Raw genomic sequence first — 26,260 nt, forward strand, 5'->3', positions numbered from 1 at the left:
GAATGTTCTATTTTGTATGTGGGAGCATAGTTCTCATTGTACACGCATTATTATTAGGCACCAAATTGATTTTATCATGCTGAAACTATTTATATTTAAAAAAACAAATTATATCATATGAAAACTGCCTATATAAAAAGTGATTATATCATACAATAACGATTTATATCAAACGAAATTTGACTATATCAAATGAAATTTTACAATAAAACGTTCATTCTGGTGCGTGCATAAACCCCAACCCCAATGTGTACAGATAAAATTCTTGATATAATCCCATCCTCGTTGGAAAGCAGGAGGATATGTTTGATGCATCTACTGCTAACATGAAAGATGGTCATTCTAGTTTAAGTTAAAGGCGAGAAGATTTTTGATGTCAAACATCAGAAGGAAAACAAGTGCCGTGAACTGTGAAGTTTCTATTTCCACTTAGCACGTTTTTGAAGTTGTTCTTCGTTGCGAATCTATGTAGCAGTTTTCATAGAAAAAATTTCCACTTTGGAAGAATAATTATCAATTGAATTGCATTAAGCTTAATGAAATACTTATGTAACTAATTATTGTTACTAAGCTTGTTTCATTTGAACTAAAACAATCATCGATGATTGAAAGCAAGCCATTTCTCTAAAAAGGCATTATATATCGTTCAAGCATGCACTGCCAACAGTGAAGGCTATTCATTCTTTTGTGTTAACAAATGAATCAGCTCTGGGATCACAGTTCTTGTAGACTTCAACTTCATTGGATTCCCTCTACTAATCTACACATACAACATCAACAAATTTGCGCTAAATCTAAATCAGCTAGAAACTGGCATGTCGAGGCAAGGACTGAATGATATTTGTATCACTAATACGAGTGACGAGAGCACGAGAACAGTTCTGCTCGGATCCAATCAAGCAGCTACCTCGATACATTCGATGGCCTGTTTGCATATTCCGGTCATGGTTGCCTCAGGTCCGTAAACCTTCAAAGAAAAGAAAATTAAGTTTACATCAGTTTAGGTAAGTCTGTACAGCAAAATACAAGTGAAGATAATGCACCCTAATGCCCTGATTTTCCACATTATTTAGAAAAGTTAAGAATAAAATGGCTATTTTCTTGTGGTTTAGTCATATGTTTTAACTTTTCAGTATAGGATTTAGCAATAAGCATATACACTATAATTGCAAAATTCAGGTTAACCGTGCAGGTATAGAAAAGATATCTCGAAGAATTCAACTATAGAAGTGTCATCATGGGTTTAGTTCAAAACCTCAAGAAGGAAGCAAGCAAGATGTAATTACCTCAATAGGAATTCCAATCTCCTCTCCTAGCATCCGCATTTTAGCTAAACCTTTCTGGTAATTTGGACCTCCTCTCCTGACATAAATGTGCATTCTTGCGGCTTTAAGCTTTGATTCCTATTTAAGAAAAGACAGTGATACATTTCAGAGACTATGCCAAGTCAAGGAATTAAACAAAAGCACTGGATAAGTGAGCCCACCTTTTCCTTCATAGCTCGGATTATTCCATTGAAAGTAGCAGCAACATCAGTAAAGTTGGCGATTCCTCCTCCAACTACTAGGGCTCTCTTGCGCCCATCAGGGTCAGCAGTTGCACACTGCAAATTTTCTAGAATACTTAGTATATGTAAAAACTTGACAGAAGTGTGATGGGCATTGATTTTGCATTAGGACACCAAAGAAACCTCCTCCTCAGGATCGACATAGGTGACAATTAACGCAGTATATATATTGAAGATGAAGATATTCCATGCTTATGTGAGAAAAAAAAATAACGGGTGAATATCGCAGCCAAAGAGCTGAGAGAAAAACTGCTTACATCAATCACAACTCTAGCATACTGTAAGACCTCCTCTTCATTGGGCGCACCACTATATTCAGCATAGTTCCCAAGCTCGGATGCATAACCAAGATCCCCCACCTGAAGTAAGAAAGAAATTCAAGTCATGAACATAAAACTTCTGCTGAATAATTCATGGATCAGATGTTCATGCAGCTACACAAGTAAAACATACAGTATCCGCATAGATAACACTGGCTCCTCCTCCAGCCACCATGGTCCAAATCCTTCCCTTTGGATTCAAAACCGTGAATTTCAAAGACGCACTAGTCTGCAGTAGTACAATAAGATTGCCATGTAAGACCTCAACTTCTATACGACAAGGCTTACTGAATGAAAGTGATAAGGAAGTTCATTACAGAAAACATGCATTCCTGTATACCTTTTCATCTAGACCGTGAACAAAGCTTTCTGTTGGGCTCATAACTCTTCCAAATGGCAATGGGAACTCAATATTACCCCACCTGCAGAAGGATCCACATAAGGTAAATGTTGTTACAAACAGGTCTTAAACTTGGAATTACTATGCTGAGGTTGCAAAAAGGTTGCATACGAAAAAGAGAGAGAAAGCATACTTCTTGAAATTTTTGAAGGCAGCAGTATCATCTAGCTCGCCTCTCATGTCCAAAGGATAGGGGTTCCCGTTGACTAATGTGAAAGGATTCATTTCTAGGAAGGTGAAGTCCAGATCTGCAATTATATTGTAAACTTGTATCAGCTCATACAGAAAGATTAAAAACAGACCATACCACACTAGAAAAATTTAGAAAAAACCAGAATAAATACTATAATATTTTTAGACCAAAGCACCTTATTTCAGGTAAAGAGAACATTCCAGAGCTTTTACTCTGAATCTATTTACTATTGGAATATAATTCTTTGTAGAATTACTTCTTTATTTCAAACTATATTATGTATATTGGGAAAGTATCTCTAAAGGTCAACGTTTTTGTGGAAATAGGGTTCAAGCATGATCCATCTATATTCTATATGGGAATTGTTACTCCAAAAGGGAAAAACAAAGAAACAGAGCACATTGGTCGATGCTTTAAGAGTAAGAGAGTTGTAATCAACATTTTACCCCACAAACCGGCCTCTAATATCAGATAAACATCTTATGGTTATTTGCCTGACTTTAGTGTGGTTGTTTGACATAAAGCAACTGTAAGAGAATACTTTCAGTTACCTAAGAACAGGGTGAAGATGACTTTGATAAACTCCTCAATCACACCTTTGACCTACAATGGAGAAGAAATTGTCACTGATATAGATAAAGGTTACACAAGAAGAAGTTAATAGCATCCTCAGATGTTTTCCTGTGAAATGTAGGAACTTCTTCACTCAACAGTAAAACAAAGATAAAAGGAAAAAGCACCTAAGAAATGGAAGTACCTCCAAAGGTAGAGTAGCGACTAGAGGAGCACAGATTTCAGAAGTAAAAGAAATACCCGTGGGAACAAATATTGTTTTGACCTGGATACAGAAGAAACAATCTAATGAGATGCTGCTTAAATTTGTAACAAGGTTAAGTCCATCTTATGATATGAAAACTGAGGGCGTGAGACAGTTATTGTTCTGTGAAATCAATGAGTCGGAACTTGGGAGTACCTTATCCCAGTTCTCTTCAATCTCAATCCCACCACACTCTGAAAAGCTTATGCTGTTCCCAAGTCTATCTGAAACAATGTTCAGATAGAACTCTTCATTGTGTGGAACAAAAGGCTCAACAATGAAAGTTGTAATAGGTCCTTTACATCCCCCCATCTCCACCTGTAATTGTAGCATAAACCAACACAGATTATAGTGTGAACAATCAATAACTACTCACAATAAACTAACTTTTGCTAATATAAGTAGCATTCATTATTATTCTGGGGATCCAATGTACTTGCCTCTTTGCCAAGACGCTCTTTTACAAAATCAGCGACCTGGGCGAAGTCCAAATTCAAGGCAACTAGGCCACTCTTCCCACGCTTCCCAAACAACATGTCGGGTTTCACAACCAACTTTTCAGATGAGAGCCATGGCTCATTTGCAACAAGTTCATTCAGGTCGGTTGACTCTGTAATCTAGTCAATAGAAGGGGAAAGAATCACTTCATATTCAAGGACAACATACAGCATCAGTGGCTTATAGAAAGTACTTCTAAAGAAACACATGCCACAAATAATTACAGATGAGGCAACACTGAGCAAATATAGTCATATAGATTGTAAATTTTCAGTGAACGAACATGGAAAGAAAACAAATAGCTGTAAACGTTGAAGCCTAAAGATCACGAGCCTTGGAGGACGTCCATGGAGTCGATGACAAAATAGTCATATATTTCAAAATGGTATTTTCAAAAAGAAAAAGAAGCAGCATATGGCTAGGAACTCTTACATCAAGCTCAAAATCATGTAGGTGTATGCCGTAGGAACAAAAAAAAAAAATCAAAGTCAAACTTCAAATGAATTTCTGCTTATAACAAGCGCACACAGAGTCTTATTACATTGCACATCATATTGTGATATTGAAGGTTCCCGAGTAGAAAATTAATAGGTCCTAGCGATTTACGGATCAATTAGGAAATAGCCTCTCCATCATCCCAGGGGTAAGAATAAATCTGTGTAGATTCAACCTCTCATCACCTAACCAAGGCAGAAGCCTCTTTAAATCAATTGGAATAATGTTGTTGATTATAGGTTTGTGGCCTTATGGGTATACTAATTACATAAACCCGAAATTTATACATAACCCCCAAAATGGTCACTATGAGCAATACCGCCTTCCATCATTCTTAAAAACCAGCATTGTAAAAAGATCCCCCAGTACATCTTCATATCTCATGCCACTAACAATCATACTAGAACATAAACCATCTCGAAATCAAATTCATTCAGCGTTTCGTGCTCGAAATCATCAAAAACCTAATCATTGTCAAGTAACGAGCATAAAGAAAACAAATCAACAAGAGAAATAACTTGAACACAGGGATTAAATATGATCTTGCAGGTACATTTCCCATTGAAACCCAATATATCTAATAATTCCACAACTACAATTCAATGTCATGACAATGTAGTTCAACAACACATTACACACCATATTTGCATAATATATGATCAAATCACATAAAACCCAAATCAAAAACAAAAAAATCTTACTTGAGCTGATTTAATGGGAAGTTGAGAACCAGCAATTCTTTTATAATGCTCCTTCATTAACCTCTTTGAATCGTACTCTCTGATCTTCTTCCGTGCCATTTTTCGATATCTTTATACCTAATTTTCACCCAAAAATCCAGCATTACTCATATTAAAACAAAACATAAAAAACCCTAATTCCAATTTAACAAAATTTTTCCACATTCTAAACACAAATCTCGAAACAGAAAAACGAAAATTGAAGCAACAATTGATTAAAAAAGTATCAAATTGAATCAATATAAAGTATGTGGAAATTACCGTAAAATCAAGTAGCTGAAGAAGAGAGAGAAAATGTGAATCTGGTGTGAAGTGGGAGATATCAGACAATAGCTGAAGCTTATTTATAGCTCCAGAAAATTTAATTTTGCTAATTTTATGGGAATTTTTTTTTTCTACTGTAGTAATTATTATTAGGAATTCTTTTTAAAAATATTAAATTGAGTTTAACAGAAAAATGGAAATTCGCGGGAAGATCTATGTGGTTCTTCTGAAACACATGTCGCACCTACCACTCACCATATGACCAACAGCACTACCAAAAAGCAATGTTGCCTGTTTATATGTATTTTTTAGTTGTAATATTTGCTTTTTTACAATTGTCGAAATGATTTTTTAAGAGCAACTCTAATGGTGAGCATTAGGGACTTGCTAGCAAATAAATAAAAAGTTAAGCAATTAGCCCAACCATTAGAGTGAGTAACTGAAATTTCATTTGCTAGCCAATGTAGCTTAACTAAGCCAATTTGCTTGAGCTAAAATTGTGGGCCCATGTGAGAATTTTGGTGAACAAGTTCTATCTTCTTTTCTAAAAAAAAAAAATATCTTACTTCACGTGGGACCTACTCAAACAATCAGTATATTGGCTAAACATTATGAGAGATTTGACTTAAAGTTGAGTTAGCTAGAAAAATCTATGTGGCACTCTAAGCCAATTTCCATTTTGTGCTACCATTGGAGTTGCTCTAAACATTGGTATTTCTCAGTGAATATTTCTTAGTGAGTGTAAGTAAAAATTATAGAATTTTATATATGAAATCCTCACACTGAGATGAATCTAACAAGACTCAACTTGACCATGTTTTTTCTTATATAATAATGCGAGATAGCTTAACAAAGTTTGTTGATAAATAATTACACAAAACCAAATGGTTCAACTAAAAAAGTATTGAGGTAATATTATACATATGAGATATGACGGCTGAAATATTTCACATGGGGATTTTGGGTTTTCTTTTTTATTTAAGAAATATTGATTTAGACTGCGTTCTCTTCCACTTAAAAAAAAAAGTTTTAGGTCCAATAAATGCATGTCAGGTCTAATTAGTTTTGATAAAGTCTAATACAAAACTCAAAAATAAGTTCCAATAAATATTAATTAAGTCTAACAAGTTTAGTTCAAATAAATTTAATATTCAAGTGAATAAAATACACCCTTAATTATTTAATGAAGAAAGGTTGATTTAGTTGATCGCTCACCAACTTGGAATCTTACGTTATAGATACGCCATTTCAGATTTACAATTGTCGCAATTATAGAGTGTATTCATGTGATGCAATTTTGATTTATGAGATCTCGTGCTTGCACTTCAATAACGCAAAGGAAAATATAACAAATCATTATGATGTTCTTCTTTGAGACTAATTATTTTATTGTTCTCAACATATGATATTGTAGAATGTAATCACTTAAGCTTTTTTTTTTTTTTTTTATAATCTTGACGATGTCTCATGTTATTTTTTTTTTCTACAGAGCAATTAAGTGTTGTGATGTAGACATAATTTGATTTTAAATTTTGGGTATCATTGTTATAAAATTTTATTAACATGGTTAAAAGAAAAAAACATTCATGTGTTGTTGAGATCTCACGAATAATCAACACGTGAATGTAAATGTTGTCCTACATTAAACATGATGATAAAAATAAACAACTTTATGAACTTGAGAAGTTAATTACTACTTCTATTGCAATTTGGTTTAATGATGGAACTTCAATTAGGTGTGTATTGTCCAAACTTTCTTCCGTTAATTTGAAAAACCATTCGGCTAACATATTACTACATATTTTTCAATTAACTCATTATTAACTTTTAGTGAACTTCAATTAACTCAATATTACTACATATCTTTCAAGGTTATAATAATAACAAAAAAAAAGGAAAAATTATTTTTATTAAGTCAATGTTTGGTTGATCTTCTTAAAATAAGTCAATCTTTTGATTATTTTAGAATAAGTTAATCATGTATTTGTTTCTGCGGTAAACGGGTTAATGACATTGAAATTTTGATACGTATCACATTTTAATAGGATGACATTTTGATTTAACTCATTTATAGCAAAAGTAGATACAAAGGTAACTTATTCATCGTTAATCGAAAAATTGACTTATCTTAAGAAAAACGCGCAAAAATTAACTTATTAAAAATAATTTTTTTTTTAAAAAAGCAAACATAAAAGGATCCTCGTGGGTCACAAGATTGAATGCAATACTGAGAAGAGGATCTGATCCTCGCGCAAAACGTGTGACAAATTGGTAGAGCAAACTGCCATCTTTTGATTTTTGTCGTGTACCCATCCCCTCAGAGTCCTCGTGCACAAGCGTTCTCCCAAACCTCGGCCCCACTCCAAGGCCCAACCCAACCCTCGAAATGCCCAACCCTAACTATGGAAGGAATATACATACTTCCTCCGTTTTTTATTAGATGTTACACTTTTCAAATCACGAACTCCTAAATAATTTTTGGAGAGGAGAGAGATAGGAAAAATGAAAAACAAAAGGGTCCCATATGAACATGTGATAGGAGAAAGATAGAGAGAAATTATTATCCAAAATAAAAGTGTAACATCTAATTTAAAACTTCCTAAAATAGAAAGTGTAACATCTAAAAAGAAACGGAGGAAGTATATTTATATATCCAATTATTAATAAGCTAACTATCTTTTCATGTTGTAGATAATGGTTTGATTTTTGAAGAATTGATGATGCAGAACTATCTTTTGAGGTGTGACCCCACTTAAATCTTATTTATAGTATTTTTCTATTAAAAATCTTATTTGTAGTATTTTTCTAGTTTAGGAATCAATGTATCAAAAGTATGATTTATTTTTTTTTATAATTTTGCCTCAAAAGAAAAAGGTTCTAACCGCTCTAAAAACTGAATTGAAGGTCCAATATTTTTGAAAAAAAATGTTGAAAAAATAGCATAAATTGCTTCGTATGTGACATAAGTCTTCAAGAAGGCACAACTTAAAAGGCTAATAAGAGATTAGGTATAATTACTATCTTCAAAAATTATTCAATCACTAACTTGCTATTAGAGTAAGAGTTGAAATCCTGCGCAAATTGATAAAAGTGAGAAAACCAGCAGGATTGCGGCGCAAATCAAATGGTAGACACAAGTCTACCATCTAAATGGTGCGCACCATTCAACACAATAAACAAAACAATATCATCAATGAACAAACTAAGCAAAATAACAAAAGAACAACACGAGGCTCAATGAACATCTAAATCAGCAATGAACAAGAAAAAAAAGATGAGCATAAGAAGAAGTATTTGATGAACACCCACTCAACTAAGGAATAGACAAAGAAAACACGATGACACAAAAAAAATATCTGCAATAAACAAACTAAGAATATAAAGATAAAGGTTAACAAAGTAGAATCGTTGAGATCGATGTCCATTGGAGAACAGTTGATGTACATTATATTCACATGGTCATTGGAAAACAATTGATGTACATTATTTTTACGCGTTTTATGTTGTTTGGACTACATTTTAACCCATGTCTACCATCTAATGGTTAGATGGTAAACACGAGTCCACCATCTACCAATTGGGATTGCAGACGCTAATTCCTAATTCACATTTCACAATGTCATTTAGTTGACAAAGGAAAGCTTGATTTTGCTACGTGAAGCAAAGTCTATCATGCAAAATCTTGTTCGAGTACTAAAGTACTATTTTTTGGTGATTATCATATCAGTATACTACTAACATAGTTCCACTTAGTCCTGCAGCGTTTTTCAATTACCAGCAGATACTGTAAATCGATTTCTGAGTTATATACTTATATCTACAGAGTCCATTTTGTGGGATTTATAGGTTGAGATTTATAGTACTAAAATCAACAATATACCATGTCATACTAAGGTGTTCATTTTAGTGATATGTGGAAAATTAATCTATACTGTTCCGAAGGAGTAATTCTACGGAGAATCCATTACTGGTGAACCCATATCATTTCACAACAGATATGTGAAAGTTGGTGATGCTCGAATCAGATTCCCAAGGTCGTATTATTTTCCCCATATCACTAAACTTCATACTTAAGTTACGCCAATGTTAGTTTTCCCAAAGGCGGAAAGAACAAAACCCCATACTCCAAAAGGAATTATTACTAGTAGAGGTCATCAAACACCCCCAACAAAGCTACTGTTGCAAATCAACAGAGATGCACTTCTGAGGTGCCGAGGCAAAGAGGATAAAAACTAAACTCTTGCTTAAGCAAGTAAAAAGTTACATGCTGCATAGCCTGCAATCACGAATGTCATGATACTTCATTGAAGTTATGGACTAATACATGTGGTCAGATTCAGATTACTCAGCTTCAAATGAAGCGGAAAAATAAATGAATAATACTATCATCAATTAAAGCCAGTGAAGGATGACGAAATCATATTCTGAGCTCATGTATGTCAAACTCACAGGCTAACTTCAGAAATATGTGTAGTCAATAAAACTACTCTCTACACGATGAATTTTCTTGCACAGAAAAAATATCGATTTCTTTTCACCTTGTACCCTGATAAGACTCTGAAAACGATCTTGAAAGCCATACGTGCTTCAATTTGACTATCAGAGCAAAGACACCAAAGCATGGGATGTGCAGCAAACCCACTGCCGCGTACCTACACAAACAGAACCGTAGCTTGTCAGCTCTACCCAAACAATTCGATGAAGAAGAAATGAAATTAGCTAAAGGGTAAGATGGTAGACAATTTAATAACCACCTTACGCATCCGATTCAACGTATTTGACTATATATTTCTTACCAAAACCCACTAATAGATACTCATCTGAACAATTGTCAAATTCAAACTATTCACTTAACCAAACCAAACCAAAGACGGGCCTATTGTCTATTAATCTTACAAGCAAATAAAAATTGATATTATCACAAAAAAAAAGGCAAATACTAACTGCAAAACTGGAGAACTCAGAAACATATTTGCAGGCATATTACTTGCACTATCACAGCTTCACACAACAAATAAAGGGAATGCCTTCCCTTAGCAATCATAGCACAAAGAAAGTTTCCATAAAGCAATGACATTATAGACAAGCATAACAAACACAGGTGGGGATGGGAACTGAATACCATATCGGAGCATATGGAGGTGACAAGTCCATGAATGGGTACGGCCACCTGCAGCAAATAAAGAGAATAAGGCAAAGAAGAAAACAGTGATTAAGATACTCCCGGCATAAATTCTGGAAAATATCAAATAAAACTGTACCACTTACCTTAGGGAAACGCAAGCATGAATTATCCATTGACAGATAACAAATGCTCCAGTCCACAAGATAAAATATGAAATCCGGAAGAAAGGAAATCTCTGAAAGAGAAGATAAATGAAGTAAACATAACTACATGAATATGAACCTACACCAAGAAAATGCCCAATAATGAGGTAAATCTCACCAAGCAATTCAATATTGCATCACCAAGAATGAGAATGTTGACTGAATGCATGCTAACATCAAACTGCAAATAAATAAGAAAGGCAATTAGAAAACACAAGAAGAACTTCATGTGAGACAACATCTGCCTTTTGTACAATTAAGTTTGGTTAAATACCTAAGAATGTATGTATATCAGAAAACTCGTCGGTTAAATTACCTTCAAAGAATAACCCAATGCTCATTTTCTCACCCACACCTCTTTCACATGAAGTTATCCATTACCAAATAACAAAGAGCAGAACAAAATTACCTTTAATAGTAAGTTAACACAGTTTAGCTATTCGACTTTTTACATGTTCTCACGTTAAATATCGTAATTCTACCACCAAGGTATATCTCTCATTTGTAACCAAATGCAGGAAAAATAGCATTAATTGTTGTGAAAACGTAAAACACACAAAAAGAATACGTTCCTGGGAGATAGGGTCCAAAAACTAGTTTTATGTTGAATGTTGATACCCTATCTCACTTTTATTTATATAACTCGGACTCTTCACAAATGTGGACTTGTTAACAAGAGCCAGCAACTATTTGGTGATTAAATGCCAAGCTTGACTATAACCCTATGTTATTCAGACTTGAACAAAGCATCTACTCCCCAGGTGAGTCCGGGTGTCACACTCGTCCATTTCATTGAAAAATGTAGACGGTAGAGTTCTTGGTCTGAAATAAAGTATCCGAGTGTGAAGTCGTGTTGGACAAAACACTGGTTGATACACGACACCTGAGGTAAATGAAGGTGCCGAAGTAACAGATGTACAAAGCTAGTATTATGCAAGAATCATACCCAATTATCCAAAACCATTCAAGACCCAGATACGGGTCTTATGCAGGTACATCAAGGTAAATTGGATACTAAGAAGCCATATGTCTCCAATATATACATCCCCAGAAAGGCACAAACACAATTTAGAAGCCAAACATAGGTGACGACTGTATTCCAGTACTCTGAACACAAAAGTTGGAACATAATTGCATATCAATAACTGATGAATGTAATAGTTGCAAATCCCGCACTTACAAATGAAAGTTTATGCTCTTTGGAAAATTCAAATGGGTAAAGTACAAGCCAAAATACGACATCGGTAAGAAGCACAGCACCTGCAGTTACCTGTTTATATGGTACACAAGGTCGAAAAGTTAGAAGTCCTTCTCATGCAAGGAGGTGACAAAGTTGAATTCAGGCATATTTAACTTTCATCCAGTGACAGGCTTACACTAGTTCACAATGTGAACTCACTGATTCAAGAATTTTTCTGTGTCACATGAAAATCTTTGCAATAAACAACCACCATCTAGTACAAATCCTGCTTTAACAAAGGTTTTGGGGATGTGCACGTGACCAAGTCTTACCTCCAAGGCTCCAAGTAATGCAAAATAGTAGATACCATCTTCCAAAGACACGGAATAATAAACTATGCAAAAGTAGCAAAGTAGGAGACAAGAGTCTTTGTAAGAAGCCATTGCTTCTAGGTAAGAAGCAGCGTCACAAACTAACCTGGTACAAGATTTGAAGGAGATAGACCATAGAACCTGCAATTGGGCGAACATGAACTTCTTGATTTTTCAAGCTTTTTAACAAAGACGTATTTGGACTACCTCCTAACTTTGGAGCAACATAAGATCCTTGTTCTGCATCAGTGTTCTGGGAAGCCATCTTAAAGTGACAAGCTCCACCACGATCAGACCAGCATCCATAAACAGAGAAAGTGGATGCAAGCTACAATGTCATGTCAAATACCAACAAAGGGATTCTCACATGAGTAGGAGATTTATGTAGCATAAAAGGGAAGGTATAGACACTAAACATATTGCATTAGGAAATCGAACAATAAAAGAGTATAAAAGACATAGAACTGCCTCTTATTGAAAATAAAATACAGTACATTGTTGTTGGCTTCTATATATTAGTTTTATGGAAATGCAGTATCCAGCTTGGTCTTTCATAAATCCCATAATTTCATACATTCATGATAGGTTTATCTAGTTGTCTTGGCTACTTATTTTTTTTGGTTCACAACAGTGATCACTAGATGTCAAGATTGAAGAACATACCCCAAAGTATACAGTAGTTAGCAGAAAAGTCCACCTGTTCAACACCATGGAAACAAAAGAGCAATCAATAAGAGAGAAAATTCATTTCTCCACTAAAAATTCACGAGCTAATTGCAGCTTGGAACCATATCTAAAGAGACCGAGAGAAACAGCAAAGACATCAACTTTGTTATCATTACTAGACATAATAGAGGGAAGCCACATCTGGTTTATCACTCATAAGTCATAACAGCAGGAAGATCAAATTCCCAAAACTGAGAACTTACTGAGTATAGAAGAAAAAGATGCCAGGTCCAGCAATTACAACGTTGCCAGTGATCAATGCCAGTAGCAGAAAGAAAGCAAATATCCTAAAAGCAAGCAGAAAGGTAGGATGAATGCTTTTCAGACATGTTTTCCAAACTTCATCCTTGTATAAGACACCGCCTGGTATAACTCCACCTTCCCTCCTCTCATCATCCACCTTTTTCCTGCCTTCATGTTTCCATATAAGATAGGAAGCAAACACAATGGTGCCAAAGACATATAACGCACTAACAAGAAACCTCCAGTTTAACCAATAACTAGGTTCTGTTGTATCAGCAGCCATGGTTTGCTTACCTATCTGTTAACAAATGCCAGTGTTAGAACAACCATAGAGTTCATGTAAAGATTACAGCACTAAACTAGCGCACATAAGAGTACAGTTTTATATGTATATCCAAACCTAGTTACCAGTACTAAACCCATATACAACACTTGATACTCCATCCTGATTTGAGGTCAATATTCACATAGTTGGGATTATATAACTCAAAAAAAACACAAATGGACCAGGTTCACAATAGCTATCGTGTGTGGAAACCATATGATATAGTCAGCTTTTGTATGATACAGCCAAAGTTATCAAAATCGCGATTCAAATCTTAAAATCTTACGATTTTGAAAATATGGTAGACGATTCGATTCGCGATTCCAGACGATTCTATACATTTCTGTTGACTAGCGAAAACCTCGCAAGTTTAAATCACGCTAACAAAGAAAATAAGAGATATATATTGTTATTTATTGCCAATATAGTGGGTAAACAACTATTGTTTCCAATTTTTAGGTCTTTTAACATATAATTTTAGCATATTCAATGAAGATTGAGTGCAATATCTTGATTATACATTTTTGTAGAATCTTACGATTCTATGATTCGATTTTACGATTCGATTCTTAAGGTTGTTTTCGATTCAAACTAGAACTCGATTTTAACAACATTGGATACAGCATATAATTACCTTTTATATAGTCAGTTTTTGTATGGTATAGTCAATTTTCTGATATAGTCCGTTTTGTTATGATATTGTCAGTTCTGGTACACAATAAACTATTGTGAACCCAGTCCACCCACGACGTTTTGTAGATAATTATGACAAATGTATTCTTACGAGATCAACGATATCGCGAGTACATGCATAGAAATTCTAAACAACAAATTGTTGGAGAAGTTCGCAAACTCGAGGCAGTTAGAATGCCAGTTTCCTCGCATTTACATTGAAATATCTCGTCCCACTAATGTGAAGAACTGCTTTCAGCATAACCCTTTAGTAACAGGATCTTATACTGTATGTGATCACCCCCATAAACAATGAATTACTCACTCTCCCAACAAATTAATGAATGAGTAATCCTAACTTCTATAAAATTACCCCTTTTTCCTTGTTTTTCTTTGGAGAGTTTGTTAGTTACAGCTATTTGTTGTGATCTCCAAATCATTTCTTTTTCCCTTCAAATTCTACTACGGATAATCTAAACTCTATTAAACCAACGCCCCCAAAACCCCAGAAATCATTTCTTCTCTTCCTAAACAATCCTACAAACCAAAATTCCAAAATACAAAGCATTTAAAACATTGAGTATCATCACTACAAGTACTAATTCTGCGCAAGAATTTAAACAAACATATAAGCAAATTTCTGGGTTTCTGGGTACTCCATAAATCATGAAGATTTATGTTAATCAACAAAATTAAAAAGCAGAAAGTTCAGATTTTGACAAAGGTAATGCTTAAACAGGAACTCAGAAAGTACCTCCTTTGATTCTTGATCTGATTATACAAGTGCAAAATATAATTTCCTCAAAAAAAAAATCCAAGGAAGTGCAAAAATACAGTAGTTAGAGAATAAAAGGGAAGCAAATGAAAAAAAAAAAGAAAGAAAGAATAGGTGAGCAAATTTGCTTTTGTTTGATGACTTAACAAACAACAATCTCTATTCTATATGGGAAGAGGGGTAGGACACCAAAATATAAAAACACCCATTTTACCCTCACTAAACTCTCCAAATTACAACATATTCTCTAAGAAACAAAATTTTTAAAAACACATAAAAAGTAACTAATTTGTTCAAAAACCAAATAAAAACAAATCAGAAAAAAAAAATAATAATACAACGTGCACACAAGGTAATGTAACTGCCCAACACAATCCCTAATTACATGGGAAAACTCTAACTGCAACCACATAATCTGAAATCTGAAATCACTTCTTCAGTTCATCTTCTTCTCCTTCTTCCTGTCGTAATATCTCCACTTCAATTCATTCTCTTTACAACTCACAAAAACACAACCAAAATATCCAAGACACACAAGTATTAGAATAGAGATTGCACCAAGATCAGGTAATCAAATAGAGATAGAAAACATTGATTTGTTCATAAATATTTTTACAATTTTATTTAGTAAACCCATCATCATTTTCAATGTGATTTTCATGCAGGATACTTTTCACGAACACTCCACAACCCTTAGAAGTTACAATCTCCAAATATCATAACTGTGAACCAAATAGAGACAACATTTTTCTTATTTCTTTTGCACATTATAAGGTGTGTGGTTTTTATTCCAACAACCAATTCAGCGTAATCGACATACATTATTCATTTTGATAATGTTTTTTTTTGCAAAATTTATTCACTATAGAAGGAGAGGCCAACTTGGCAACTCTCATTCACAACCAGTGCAGTGGACCAAGTTCCATCAATGTAGTAATCAGCAAAAAAACTGCACTTGCAAGGGAAAAGGTAGGTGTGCAATTGCAAATCTTTAATTTTTTTTGGGCAAATTAAGAAAGAACCAAAAACTATGGACTATAGAGTGTTCTTTATCAATTTTATTTTACACAAGTTATAGAATAATTTATGCAAGGAAAGAATTACGCTGACAAAATCTACAAAATACGAAAGTTTTTTTCGACTCAAACAACAAATTCTCCCAAAAATTGAAAACCAACTTCGATTTCTCAAAACAAAAAAAATGTGAAAATAACAAACATATTCATGGAATTACAATACGAAAAAGAATATGTCCATTATAAATTTTCACAATGTGTTCTTTTTTAAAAAAACAATCTGCCAATAATTCATTTTAAAGATTTCTTTCCATGAAAACTATTTCATTTTTTTTAAAAAAAAATTACAAAATCTTTTCATACATTAAGAATTCGAAAAAACTAATTTTTTCAATTCGTAAAAACTAATTTTTTTTTCTTGAACCAATTTCATACAGATCGGTTTTTTAAAAACAAAATCTTTACAAAAAAAAATGTTTACAGTTAATGATAATTCCCAAACAGTAACAATCTCCAATAAATTTACAGACATGGAATTAGAAAAAACAAATTTTTTTAATGAACCAATTTCATATACATCGGTTTTTTTTAAAAAAAAAATCTTTACAAAAAAATCTTTGCAGATCTCTATTCTATACAAAACTGTAACAATCTTCAATAAATTTACAGCTTTGCGTTTATGTTGCATGCAAAAAAAAATTGAAACTATTTCAAACTCACCTACTCAATTGCATTCAAAATTTCTTTGTTTCTTCTCCGATTTATTCTTGCTCCACGTTCAATCCCCTTACTGTTTCGATTGACCTATCTATGGTTATTAAGTTTCACCTATTTACAAAGAAAAGTAGGATATAAAATTATTTTTTCTAAAGTACGAGAAAATTAATGCAAGTTAATTGAGTAATAAGAGTGCAGAATGCTCAGAATAATATGTGTGGTTTTATAAAGATGAGGAGGAGAGAGACAATGCGAGGAAGTGCAAGTGAATAATAGAGGAGAATTTGATAATGGTGGAAAAAGAACAAAGATAGCCATGGGATGTGTGTATATTTAGAGAGGGTGTTTGTTTGCTTTTAGACAGTGTGTTTGCATGTTTAGATAGTGTTTGCAAATTCCTTCCTCTACATATAGAATGGGACGTGGGAAGTGGATATTTAGAGAGAGAGTGAGACAAATGAAAGAGAGTTTGACACTTAATATACAACATGCCTAATATACAAAAGAACTCTCTCATATAATTTAATGAAAGATTATATTCTATCAGAGAGTTATAGTACTTATTCAAGCTAAAGCACTTATATGGAGTTTGTATCCCTCATGTATCAAAAAACTTAAATAAATAAATGGAATTGTGAATTGTGACGAAAGGATTATAGCTACAGATGTTTGAGTATTTGACACAAAGTTCAATTTGAAATCACAACCACAAAAACAAATATCTCTCACAAAGTTTTTATGCTTTCAAATTAGTTTAAAGTAGCCTATAAGCCTTCATTTTCAATTATTTGTGCTCTTTTGATGAATAACTATAATATTATGTTATTGTACTTTGGTATCGTATTATTATATTATTGAAACGTCTGCTTCAGCTTCGTATGTTGTACTTTTTCAAATATTATCCCTGTCTTATCTCTATTCTATATGTGAAGAGGGGTAGGACATCAAAAAATAGAAAAAAAAGGAGTAATTACTTACTTTAATCTAAAAAAAAAGTAAAAATAGAAAAGGGAACTACCTAATTAATTAAAAAAGTAAAAAAGGATAAAAAAAAGCATTACAAAAACAAAAACAGTCAACAATTCAAAAATCCCTAATTTATTAAATATAATTAACTATTAATTTAATTTTCTACATCCCCTAAAAAAATTAATTTTTTATGTATTTTCGCACGCATAGCGTGCATATAAAACTAGTAGTGTAGTATTATAACTTATAACAGTAATATATTAAGTTTTGGTTTTGATATTCCGGGAAAGTGAAGGTACAGCAACGGGTCCATGGCAGAATCTAAAGGTTTCACGTAAATTCGTGGTTTTGTGACTTCTAGTAAGTCCACACAACACAATCACACAATCTTCATAGAACACGTGGAATTATTATATGGATTCGCAAAATCTTGCATAATAATTTGGGTGTCTCAACTTTAAAAAAAATTTGACCAACTCTTTGGTTGTTTCATATAGTAGTTATTGTGGTAAATACGTACTCCCTCCGTCCCATATTATAGTGCCTGATTCTATTTTTTTACGTTTATTAAGGTAAATAGAATCTAAGAGAAATGTAAAGAGTGTTTGTGTATTGAAAATAAATGTTATGGGGAAAAGCTGATTTTAGGAGAGAGAATGACCATAAGTGGTGAAAGAGCATTAAATGTATGACTCATTCAACCCTTGAGTTGAATAAACAAAGCAAAAAACTATTTCCAAGAAGCAAATAAATAATGGTGGCACAATTTTTCTAGGAAAATCATGGAAATGTGTGGAATAAAAAATGGAAACAAGAATTATATTTTGGGACACCTTAAAAGGAAAGAAGCACTATAATATGGGACGGAGGGAGTATTAGTTAGTGCAATAGTTATTAACTACTCGTTTTTATATGCACGCGATGCGTGTGAAAATACGTAAAAAAAATTTTTTTTTAGGAACGTAGAAAATTAAATTAATTGTTAATTATATTGAATAAATAAGGGATATTTGAATTGTTGATGGTTTTCTTTTTGTAATGTCTTTTTTTATTTTTGAATTAATTAGGTAGTTTCTTTTTTATTTTTAAATTTTTTATTTTTTAATTCAGGTAAGTAGTTAGAATAGAGATGTAATAGGGGTAAAATGGGGTTTCTAATATTTTGGTGTCCTACCCCTCTTCCCATATAGAATAGAGATATAGGCCCTGTTTGGCACTAGCGTTTGAGGTAGCGGTTAGCGGTTGGACAAGATTGATACGCTACTTAAAAAAATTATGAGTGTTTGGTAAGGTAGTGGTTGTAGTAGCGGGTAGCAGTTGGAGTAGATTATAAGTAGCGGTTGTGGAACGTTACTACAAGTAACGTTTGAGGTTTAGAGGTAGCGGTCTACGATAAAAAACCCTATGTAATATCATAAGGTAGAATTATTAACCAATGTTTTTTTAATCTTTTACAATTCCAACAGCTACTTTTGCCAAACACTTCTAATTAAACAATTAATTCAATCGCTGACCGCTGACAGCTACTCTTACAGCTAGCAGCTACCCCCAACAGCTACAGCTACTACAACAGCTAACAGCTACTAGAACCGCTAGTTTTGCCAAACATGCCCATAAGCGGTTTTATTAACTATTAGAAGTTGTTTGTCAAGAGTGTTTCTAAAGGTTAGGTTTAGTTAAAAAAAAAAATTAAGGGATAAGGAGTTGTACAGAGTAAGAAATATCATGATAAATTGACGTAAAAATATACGCTTTAGTGTTAAAATTCAGCTAGACCACCAAACTACATCATCACGAATACAAAACTAGTTGTTGGTTTAGAGAAAGCCTTGGTAACCAACTGTTTGAGTCCAAAAAAGACTCAAACACTCAAAAAGTTACACATTGGTACCACTATAACCTGGTATTGGTATCACATTGTTATCAGGATTGGTACCAAGCAACCTTACTTTGGTATCAAAATTTTCGGACAATGGTACCAATCTAACCTAGCATTGGTACTAAACAACACGCGAGTAAAATTTCCAAGGCTTGAAATGACCAAATTGCCCCTGTTTGAGTCTCCTAAAAGACTCAAACGGTTGGTTGCCTAGACAAACTCGTTGGTTTAGAAAGGACACAAAAATGAACCATGAAAAGCCAATCTTTTCGACATTTTCAAAACACTACATCAGCCATTAAATTTTAATTTGTATTTTGACACTTATTTTACAAAATACTTATTTTTACAATTAGTTGAGTTTTACTTAGTCCATACTATAAAATTTACTCTAAAAATTGCTTCCGAACATGTTCTATTTTTTCTGTTAAATTCCATGAGGCACATTCTGGTTCACATAAGAGAGAAGGTTACCAACAAGTATCAGGAGCAAATTCTCTAACTAATGTTCATTAAAAAGATAATATTTAGGTTGCTATTTCCAGAATTGCAAATTTGTTACGCACTTTACATAAATACCTCTTCTTAATTATTTGTCATTCATATGCACATTATTTGTCATTAGTAAAATTTGTCATTCATATGCACATTATTTTTTTACAAGACAGACGATTAACATACATGGGATAAGACAAACTCCCTACACCTGTAGATTGTAATTATCAATCAAAATGAAGATATTAATTTGGTGTAATCCTTCTATCCAAAGTAGTTATTCCTTTTGTTTGTGCAGTCGCTCTACAATATGATCAATTGGTAATGAGCCTAGAGGGCCAGGTAATTCTGCCTTCTCAAACAGATCTTCCCCATAATCGTCGAATTCTTCTGCTTCATCGATGGAATTATTATCATATTCTTCGTCATCATTAAAGACTTCGTCTTCTGTTTCTGATTCTGCATTTGACATTTTATCCTCATCCAGATGCACCAGCGCAGGATACGAATGTTCAGTAGCTTGTGTCATCCTCTCGAATTCCTCCACCCTTTCCAGAAGAGCATCTGGACTGAGATCAGTCTCATCTAGTAAAACAGCCTTGTTTGACTCTATTGCTCGTGTCCACAGTGACATCATTCTTGGGCTTGAGCTTACTGTTTTGGGTTCTCTTGATTTATCTAAACATGAAGACACCACAAAACTTAGTCTGTAAGTGTATCAAGACATAAACGACGACACTCAACTAGAGATAATCAAAACAGGTCTAAAGTCTTTCCCAGAAAATGACTAGGACTTTGGTTGTAATTCAATTTTGTTGACTATATTGAACATCCAAAATTAACAATTAATTTGCATTAAAAGAAACGACAATAGCCTTCACCATACATACCTGAATCATCAAAACCACTTATAGTAGGATCCAAAGTCAACAAGGCTGTTGGAGTGTCCGGGTACATGGACTTCCAGCCATGTCCTCTCCACATTAGTATCTGTTCCTCATCAAAAGAAAGCAGCACACAGGGAACCAATTCCTGTTGAACACACAGGATGAACATCAAGAATTGCCAGGCTGCCAGTGGATTACATGTCCACTTTCCGCAACACAATATGACCTTATATCCTCTACCTAAAAAAAAAAGTGATGCTGTAGGTTGGCTTTATAAACATGCCATAATCCAGATCAAAGATATAATTATAATAATCAGAGTAAGAAATCAGATACAAAACTGCCTAGTCCACCCAGCTCAACAGATGTATGTACCTATTGCACAACATTTAAGATCGTTCAGAGAAGCTAACATTTCCTACATATTATCTCGCTGTTAACTAATATCAAATAGCCAGCATCAGCACAATCATGTCATGTTTAAAAAATTTACGACATGTATCAATGAAAAGTACACTGTATGTGATTCTAAAAAAACAAAGGTTAGAAGGCCTGAACAGACATAATCTACAGTAAGTGAGAAGCAATAGACCATTTGCGGAGTATAAACCTTTCATGATGAACAACTTTTCTCTCATAATGGTGCTAGTATTTACAAACTCCATCCCATTCTTTATCACAGAGTAAATGACAGAACTGCCAGGGGTGACCAGAAAGACCAGTCCCACTAGACTTCAGGCTATGTCCTTTCTGTTACCCAACTTTTTCTCATTATGGTACTAGTTTTTAATGAATGGATTAGCTCATTTCTCTTCTAGTCCAATAATGCCCCTTCCCATCTACATTGCAGTTACTTAGCAGTGAGCGATACTACAAGTTTCTTATTTTTCTTTTGAATCAGGAGTGACAATATAAGTTAACCCTTTTCTGCATCATTTTCACACTAGAGAGTAGAGACTGGCCTCCTTGTAACCTGTCTCAAAACCCATCAAAATATCACTGCTACTTCTGCATAGTAAGCTATGAAGAGGCACGCGAATGCATTCCATTATTCTAGGACTGGCAAGCATAAACCTAGTGCCTTTAGCATATCCTTACCATAAAATAGAAGCAACTAAAGTAAACCCCTTCCCCAGGGGGCAGGGAAAAGAAGCAACGAGTTAAAACATTAACCTTTTTACTACTTTTAGAAGGGTGAAATCTAGATATGTAACCCCCTAAATGAGATCAAAACAGGATCAGAGTTCAGACTACAAGAAGCTGAAGCAACGAGTTAGGATATAAACCTGCTTGCTAGTTTAAGGGTGAAATCTAAAAATGAATGTGAGAAAAAAAACGAAACCAAACAGGATGGGACTAAATGAGGCCGTATACACACCATTAGTTTTGCCCCAATCTTCTTGTAATCACTGGGATCTAATCCTCGGCAATCAATCTTAACGAGTTCACTTCCTTCAAAAGCTTGTCTCACTTCCTTTACTAGGTTATCGTAGACTCCGTTCTTTGCTGCAGGATAAGAAAGAACATATGTGTCACGTTACACAAACAAACTAAGATGATCCAAGGACATGGAATGTGAACTTGGCTGTATGCAAAACGTAAAACTGCTCCAACCTTTTCCATTCTGCAGTGTCTCCAATCTTTTTCTAGTTAACCACATAAACTATAGGCTACTACAGGGATTGATAAAAATTACTGTGAACAGAGAGACCCAATGCCAGCACAAGCATTTGAGACATGAAACATGAGAATAGAACAAACTAAGACAAACAGCATAGACCAAGAGGTGCAGGCATGCAGCACAGAGGAAATGGTTTTAGAATAAATGAATGCAAACTTCACCAAGAGCATTAGATCTTATTAATCATTTTGGGGGGAGGCGCAAAAGGAAGAAGTCGGTCACAAATTGTCAAGAGTGCAAAACATGACATTAGAAGTGATCGAAATTATGCATTAAATTGCTCTCGGGTGCTCTGCGTCAGTACTTAGCATGCTGTCAGCTATGCTCATCAACAAAGTAACCCTAAGAGATATGCTAACGGAGACAAGGACAGGTAAGCCACAAACAGCCACCACAAGACTTCCAAGTAGTAAGCCAAAAAACCTAGTAGTAACGAATCTCGCAGAACCTTTTGTAATAAACCATTATGCATGCAGCAACTCCAATTCCAACAACAAAACAATGTCAAAGAAAAGGAAACTAAGAATAAAACTCAATGAAATTCAAGAGGCACTCTTAATACATGGATCCACTAGTAGGTAGAAGAGCAATAGGAAGCTGAAGAGTGAAGAAGTCATGTCTTCATAAATTAAAGATGGAGGACGTGTGAGGAGTCTACTCTCCTTTACTTGGATATAAGGTGTGGAAAGAGAAAGGAAAACAATTGGGGGAATCCACTATCATTCCCCTTTCAAGAAACCAAATCCTTCCACTACTGAAATGAATTTTCAAAGTACACTCCTTCCCTCCCCCTTCACCTCAGTTTTTCTTTCCTCTTTGTCCCTTCCCTCCGCTTCCTTCTACAAGCTAACCAAACACGTTTTGTAAATGCGTCAAGATAAGAAGAAAATATCAAGCAAACATGGACAAACAGAATCCACTTTTACCTAGTTTACATATTGCCAGAAGAGTTTTTCCTTTTTGCCTTGACTCATCCGCTTCCTGTTTTGTCAAACCTTCAGGAGCATCTTGAATGAGTTTCGGATAAACTGGGGCAGCTGGCTTCCAAAGCATTATGGGATATTGCGGGCGAGTGCGGTAGTTGTAATTCCGGCCACGGAATAGGTAAACTACACCACCGGCACGATGAATAATCTTCCCCCCTGTTTTCTCCTAACATTATTAATAACAGTCTGAGTATCAAGAACATGAAATCTTAAACTGATGCTTCAGGTAAACTGTACAGAAAACTTAGCTTCTTGTATAGTTTTCAATAAATTTGATAATCAAACAGTTCTAATTGTTATGGAAGCATAATCACAAAATGCCTAAGACATCACATGGCTTAGACCCAAGCACATTCAATTTATGGAATTTAGATTATGAAATGATCTCTATATCTCCCTTTTCTTTGGATGATGTTCGTGTATGTATAATCCCACATTCACCTGTCACCCCAATACGAACTACTAACATTTACTTAAAATCAACTATTTACATAAATGTGTCACTTAAAATCGATTTCAAGCCGCAACAAGGTATACTTATCAGTTAAAGACATATACTTGGTTGCCAACAAGTTGTTCCTGGACTCAAAAGGTATATAGGTTACAATAGTGATCAGGATGGAAAGAATTTAATGACCGTCTGGCAATAGCATGTAGAACTACTAGATCAAAGGATACAACTCAAGTTAAACACATTTGAAAAATCTGGCTGAGGATAGAAATGAAGAGGCATCAAAAATATTGATGAACAAACCTCAAGACATTTGCACACATTATTCATGTCAACAGTTGGAACACCCTTGCATTTCACTTTACAGACTTTCTGCCTCTTCCAATGAGAATGTACCAACTCCAACATATTGTGCGTCAACCCATCTCTTCCTAAAAAGAAAGATTATTTTTAAACAATCAATCGATTATCCATTGATGAGCAAGAACTTGTCACAAACAACACAAGAAACACAGCTTGAGTTACACTAACAACAACCCAAACAAACATCATGCCCTTTCCTGACAAAACATATTCAAAATGCCATATCTTCTCTGCATTTGTCCCTTTATTTCTGTTAAACTGGATGAATATTTATATACCATATCTTATTCTTACACACCACAAAATATAACATTCTTTTTCACTTAAACTGAGAAAATGAAAAAAATTGTCCAGTTTACCATCTTGATTCAATTACCCATAGAAAATTAGCAATCATCACAAATAAAACCTATGAATTACCCAAAAAAAAAACAAATTTTTCTAAAATTCAAAACTAACAAGCCAAAATAAGACCCTAAACATAATGACCCACATAAACTTTGAAAAATTCAGGTCAATCAAACAAATTTCCCATTGAACTAAAGAAAAGGGCAATTAACCACTCAATAACAACATTGAATTAAACAAAAAAAATGAACATACCAAGATTAACCTGACGATTATCAGAAATAAGAGGCTTAACAAGAGCTTTAATCTCAGCTCTAGACAAGGGTTCCCCAAGAATCTCCTTTCTACTTCTACCATCTTTAGAAAACTCCCCAAGTTTAAAAGGAACACCCATTTGAAGGGTCTTAACAGCATTGATTCCAGGAGTAGGAGTAGGATTGAAAGATTGAAACAAAGGAATATTCTTTTTCATCAATTTCTGAGCTTTACTTTTCAAGGGTGGTTTACCAGTCCAGGGGCGAGGCATTGAAGGGGGAGCAAAGGGTAAGAAAGGGGGTTCCCTAATTGCTAAAGGTTTGGCTTTTGGGGTTTCAGAGTAGCTGAATTTGAACTCAAATGGAGCTCCTGGAAGAAGGTAAGACACCCCAGAATCACCGATTACAATGGAACGTTCGTCATCATTGGTTTCGGCATCGGCTTCGGCATTGGTGGGGGAAGGAGAGATGGGTTTGAAGTATTTGGTTTTGTTGTGGGGGATTTTGGTGAATGCAGGGTGCTTGGATTGTATTTGTGGTTTTGGTTTTGAAAGTTGGGATGTTTTTTTGGGAGGATATTTGGGAGGTGGGATTGGAGGGGAGAAAGAAGGAGGTGATTGTTTGGTGGTTTGAGAGGTGGTTGGGAGAGAGGAGAAGAGGTTGTGGTTTGGAAGTGAAGCTAGAATTGCTGCCATTGAACAATCAACACTTTACCTGTTCTTGCATCTGCATTATCAATCACCACCATATGTCATACTATATCACTTGTAAAGTTATGACTTATGAGTGATGAGGGGTGTGGACTAAGGATGTCTTGGTCGTGTGGTTAAGATTTTATAAAGGTGTTTATGATGATATATATAATATTAAAGTAAGAAAACTTCAGCCTATGTGGCAAGACATGAAGCTTCCTCTGCTCTCCTTCACCCTCAACTTTCCAGCTTTTTCTTTGCTTATGCCACGTGGCACAAATGTTTTTCTAATCACCCTTTATCCTTCACCGAGTGCATTGTGCAACAAATAGGATAATAAAATCAATTACAATAACTAAGGAAATTAATCAAGCTTCTATCAATTAAGGAAACAAATCAAATCTTATTATAATCGATTATTATAATTCAACCAATATTAAAAAAAAAAAAAATAACGATTCCCTTCAAAAATCCATTATGCTATATCTCTATTATATAAGCAAAGGGAGGAGGTGTGGTGTCCTCTTTTGAAGTGACTAAAATACCCTTAATGATCTAATTAATGAAATGAAAAAATTTACAAAAACAAATCATTTAAAAATTCTCAT

General features: G+C 34.3%; 3 protein-coding genes across 4 annotated transcripts; all 3 read right to left on the bottom strand.

The window, feature by feature from the left end:
* Positions 1–497: 497 nt before the first annotated feature.
* LOC104897360 (ATP-citrate synthase alpha chain protein 1) lies at positions 498–5,457 on the bottom strand. Its single transcript, XM_010684220.4, has 13 exons — positions 5,292–5,457; positions 4,992–5,108; positions 3,738–3,914; positions 3,454–3,615; positions 3,238–3,318; positions 3,032–3,083; positions 2,421–2,535; positions 2,228–2,309; positions 2,021–2,116; positions 1,825–1,926; positions 1,487–1,603; positions 1,287–1,403; positions 498–967 (listed from the first exon to the last, which is right to left on the bottom strand). Exons 2-13 carry the CDS (start codon positions 5,088–5,090, stop codon positions 896–898), a joined length of 1,272 nt encoding a protein of 423 aa, XP_010682522.1. The 5' UTR covers positions 5,091–5,108; positions 5,292–5,457; the 3' UTR covers positions 498–895.
* A 4,117-nt stretch (positions 5,458–9,574) lies between these two features.
* Positions 9,575–15,067, bottom strand: LOC104897361 (hypothetical protein). 2 transcript variants are annotated; one of them, XM_048646423.2, is made up of 10 exons: positions 14,894–15,067; positions 13,103–13,440; positions 12,837–12,870; positions 12,381–12,501; positions 12,280–12,314; positions 11,803–11,892; positions 10,741–10,803; positions 10,563–10,654; positions 10,417–10,464; positions 9,575–9,946 (listed from the first exon to the last, which is right to left on the bottom strand). In XM_048646423.2, the coding sequence occupies exons 2-10, from the start codon at positions 13,423–13,425 to the stop codon at positions 9,829–9,831; spliced, it is 924 nt and encodes a 307-aa protein (XP_048502380.1). In that variant the 5' UTR covers positions 13,426–13,440; positions 14,894–15,067; the 3' UTR covers positions 9,575–9,828. The 2 variants fall into 2 exon arrangements, with proteins under 2 accessions (XP_048502380.1, XP_048502379.1); XM_048646422.2 differs by having other exon boundaries at positions 12,280–12,501; positions 14,894–15,064.
* Positions 15,068–20,106: 5,039 nt separating this feature from the next.
* Positions 20,107–25,703, bottom strand: LOC104897362 (CRS2-associated factor 2, chloroplastic). Its single transcript, XM_010684223.4, has 6 exons — positions 24,962–25,703; positions 24,299–24,426; positions 23,485–23,710; positions 22,256–22,383; positions 20,881–21,022; positions 20,107–20,668 (listed from the first exon to the last, which is right to left on the bottom strand). Exons 1-6 carry the CDS (start codon positions 25,653–25,655, stop codon positions 20,268–20,270), a joined length of 1,719 nt encoding a protein of 572 aa, XP_010682525.2. The 5' UTR covers positions 25,656–25,703; the 3' UTR covers positions 20,107–20,267.
* Positions 25,704–26,260: the final 557 nt, after the last annotated feature.

Source organism: Beta vulgaris, chromosome 6, assembly GCF_026745355.1.
Source record: "Beta vulgaris subsp. vulgaris cultivar EL10 chromosome 6, EL10.2, whole genome shotgun sequence".
Lineage (NCBI taxonomy): Eukaryota > Viridiplantae > Streptophyta > Magnoliopsida > Caryophyllales > Amaranthaceae > Beta > Beta vulgaris.

Excerpts from the sequence above, each read along its gene's own strand:
- LOC104897361 (XM_048646422.2), bottom strand. The coding sequence starts at position 13,425 with ATGGCTGCTGATACAACAGAACCTAGTTATTGGTTAAACTGGAGGTTT. Across the intron at positions 10,804-11,802 it reads AAGAGCATAAACTTTCATTT|TTTGATGTTAGCATGCATTC; the intron begins GTAAGTGCGGGA and ends ATTTATTTGCAG. Across the intron at positions 9,947-10,416 it reads CCTCCATATGCTCCGATATG|GTACGCGGCAGTGGGTTTGC; the intron begins GTATTCAGTTCC and ends CTGTTTGTGTAG.
- LOC104897362 (XM_010684223.4), bottom strand. The coding sequence starts at position 25,655 with ATGGCAGCAATTCTAGCTTCACTTCCAAACCACAACCTCTTCTCCTCT. Across the intron at positions 24,427-24,961 it reads TAATCGTCAGGTTAATCTTG|GAAGAGATGGGTTGACGCAC; the intron begins GTATGTTCATTT and ends CTTTCTTTTTAG. Across the intron at positions 21,023-22,255 it reads AGATTGGGGCAAAACTAATG|GAATTGGTTCCCTGTGTGCT; the intron begins GTGTGTATACGG and ends TGTGTTCAACAG.
- LOC104897360 (XM_010684220.4), bottom strand. The coding sequence starts at position 5,090 with ATGGCACGGAAGAAGATCAGAGAGTACGATTCAAAGAGGTTAATGAAG. Across the intron at positions 3,915-4,991 it reads TTCCCATTAAATCAGCTCAA|ATTACAGAGTCAACCGACCT; the intron begins GTAAGATTTTTT and ends TCTATTGACTAG. Across the intron at positions 1,927-2,020 it reads GTGTTATCTATGCGGATACT|GTGGGGGATCTTGGTTATGC; the intron begins GTATGTTTTACT and ends TTCTTACTTCAG.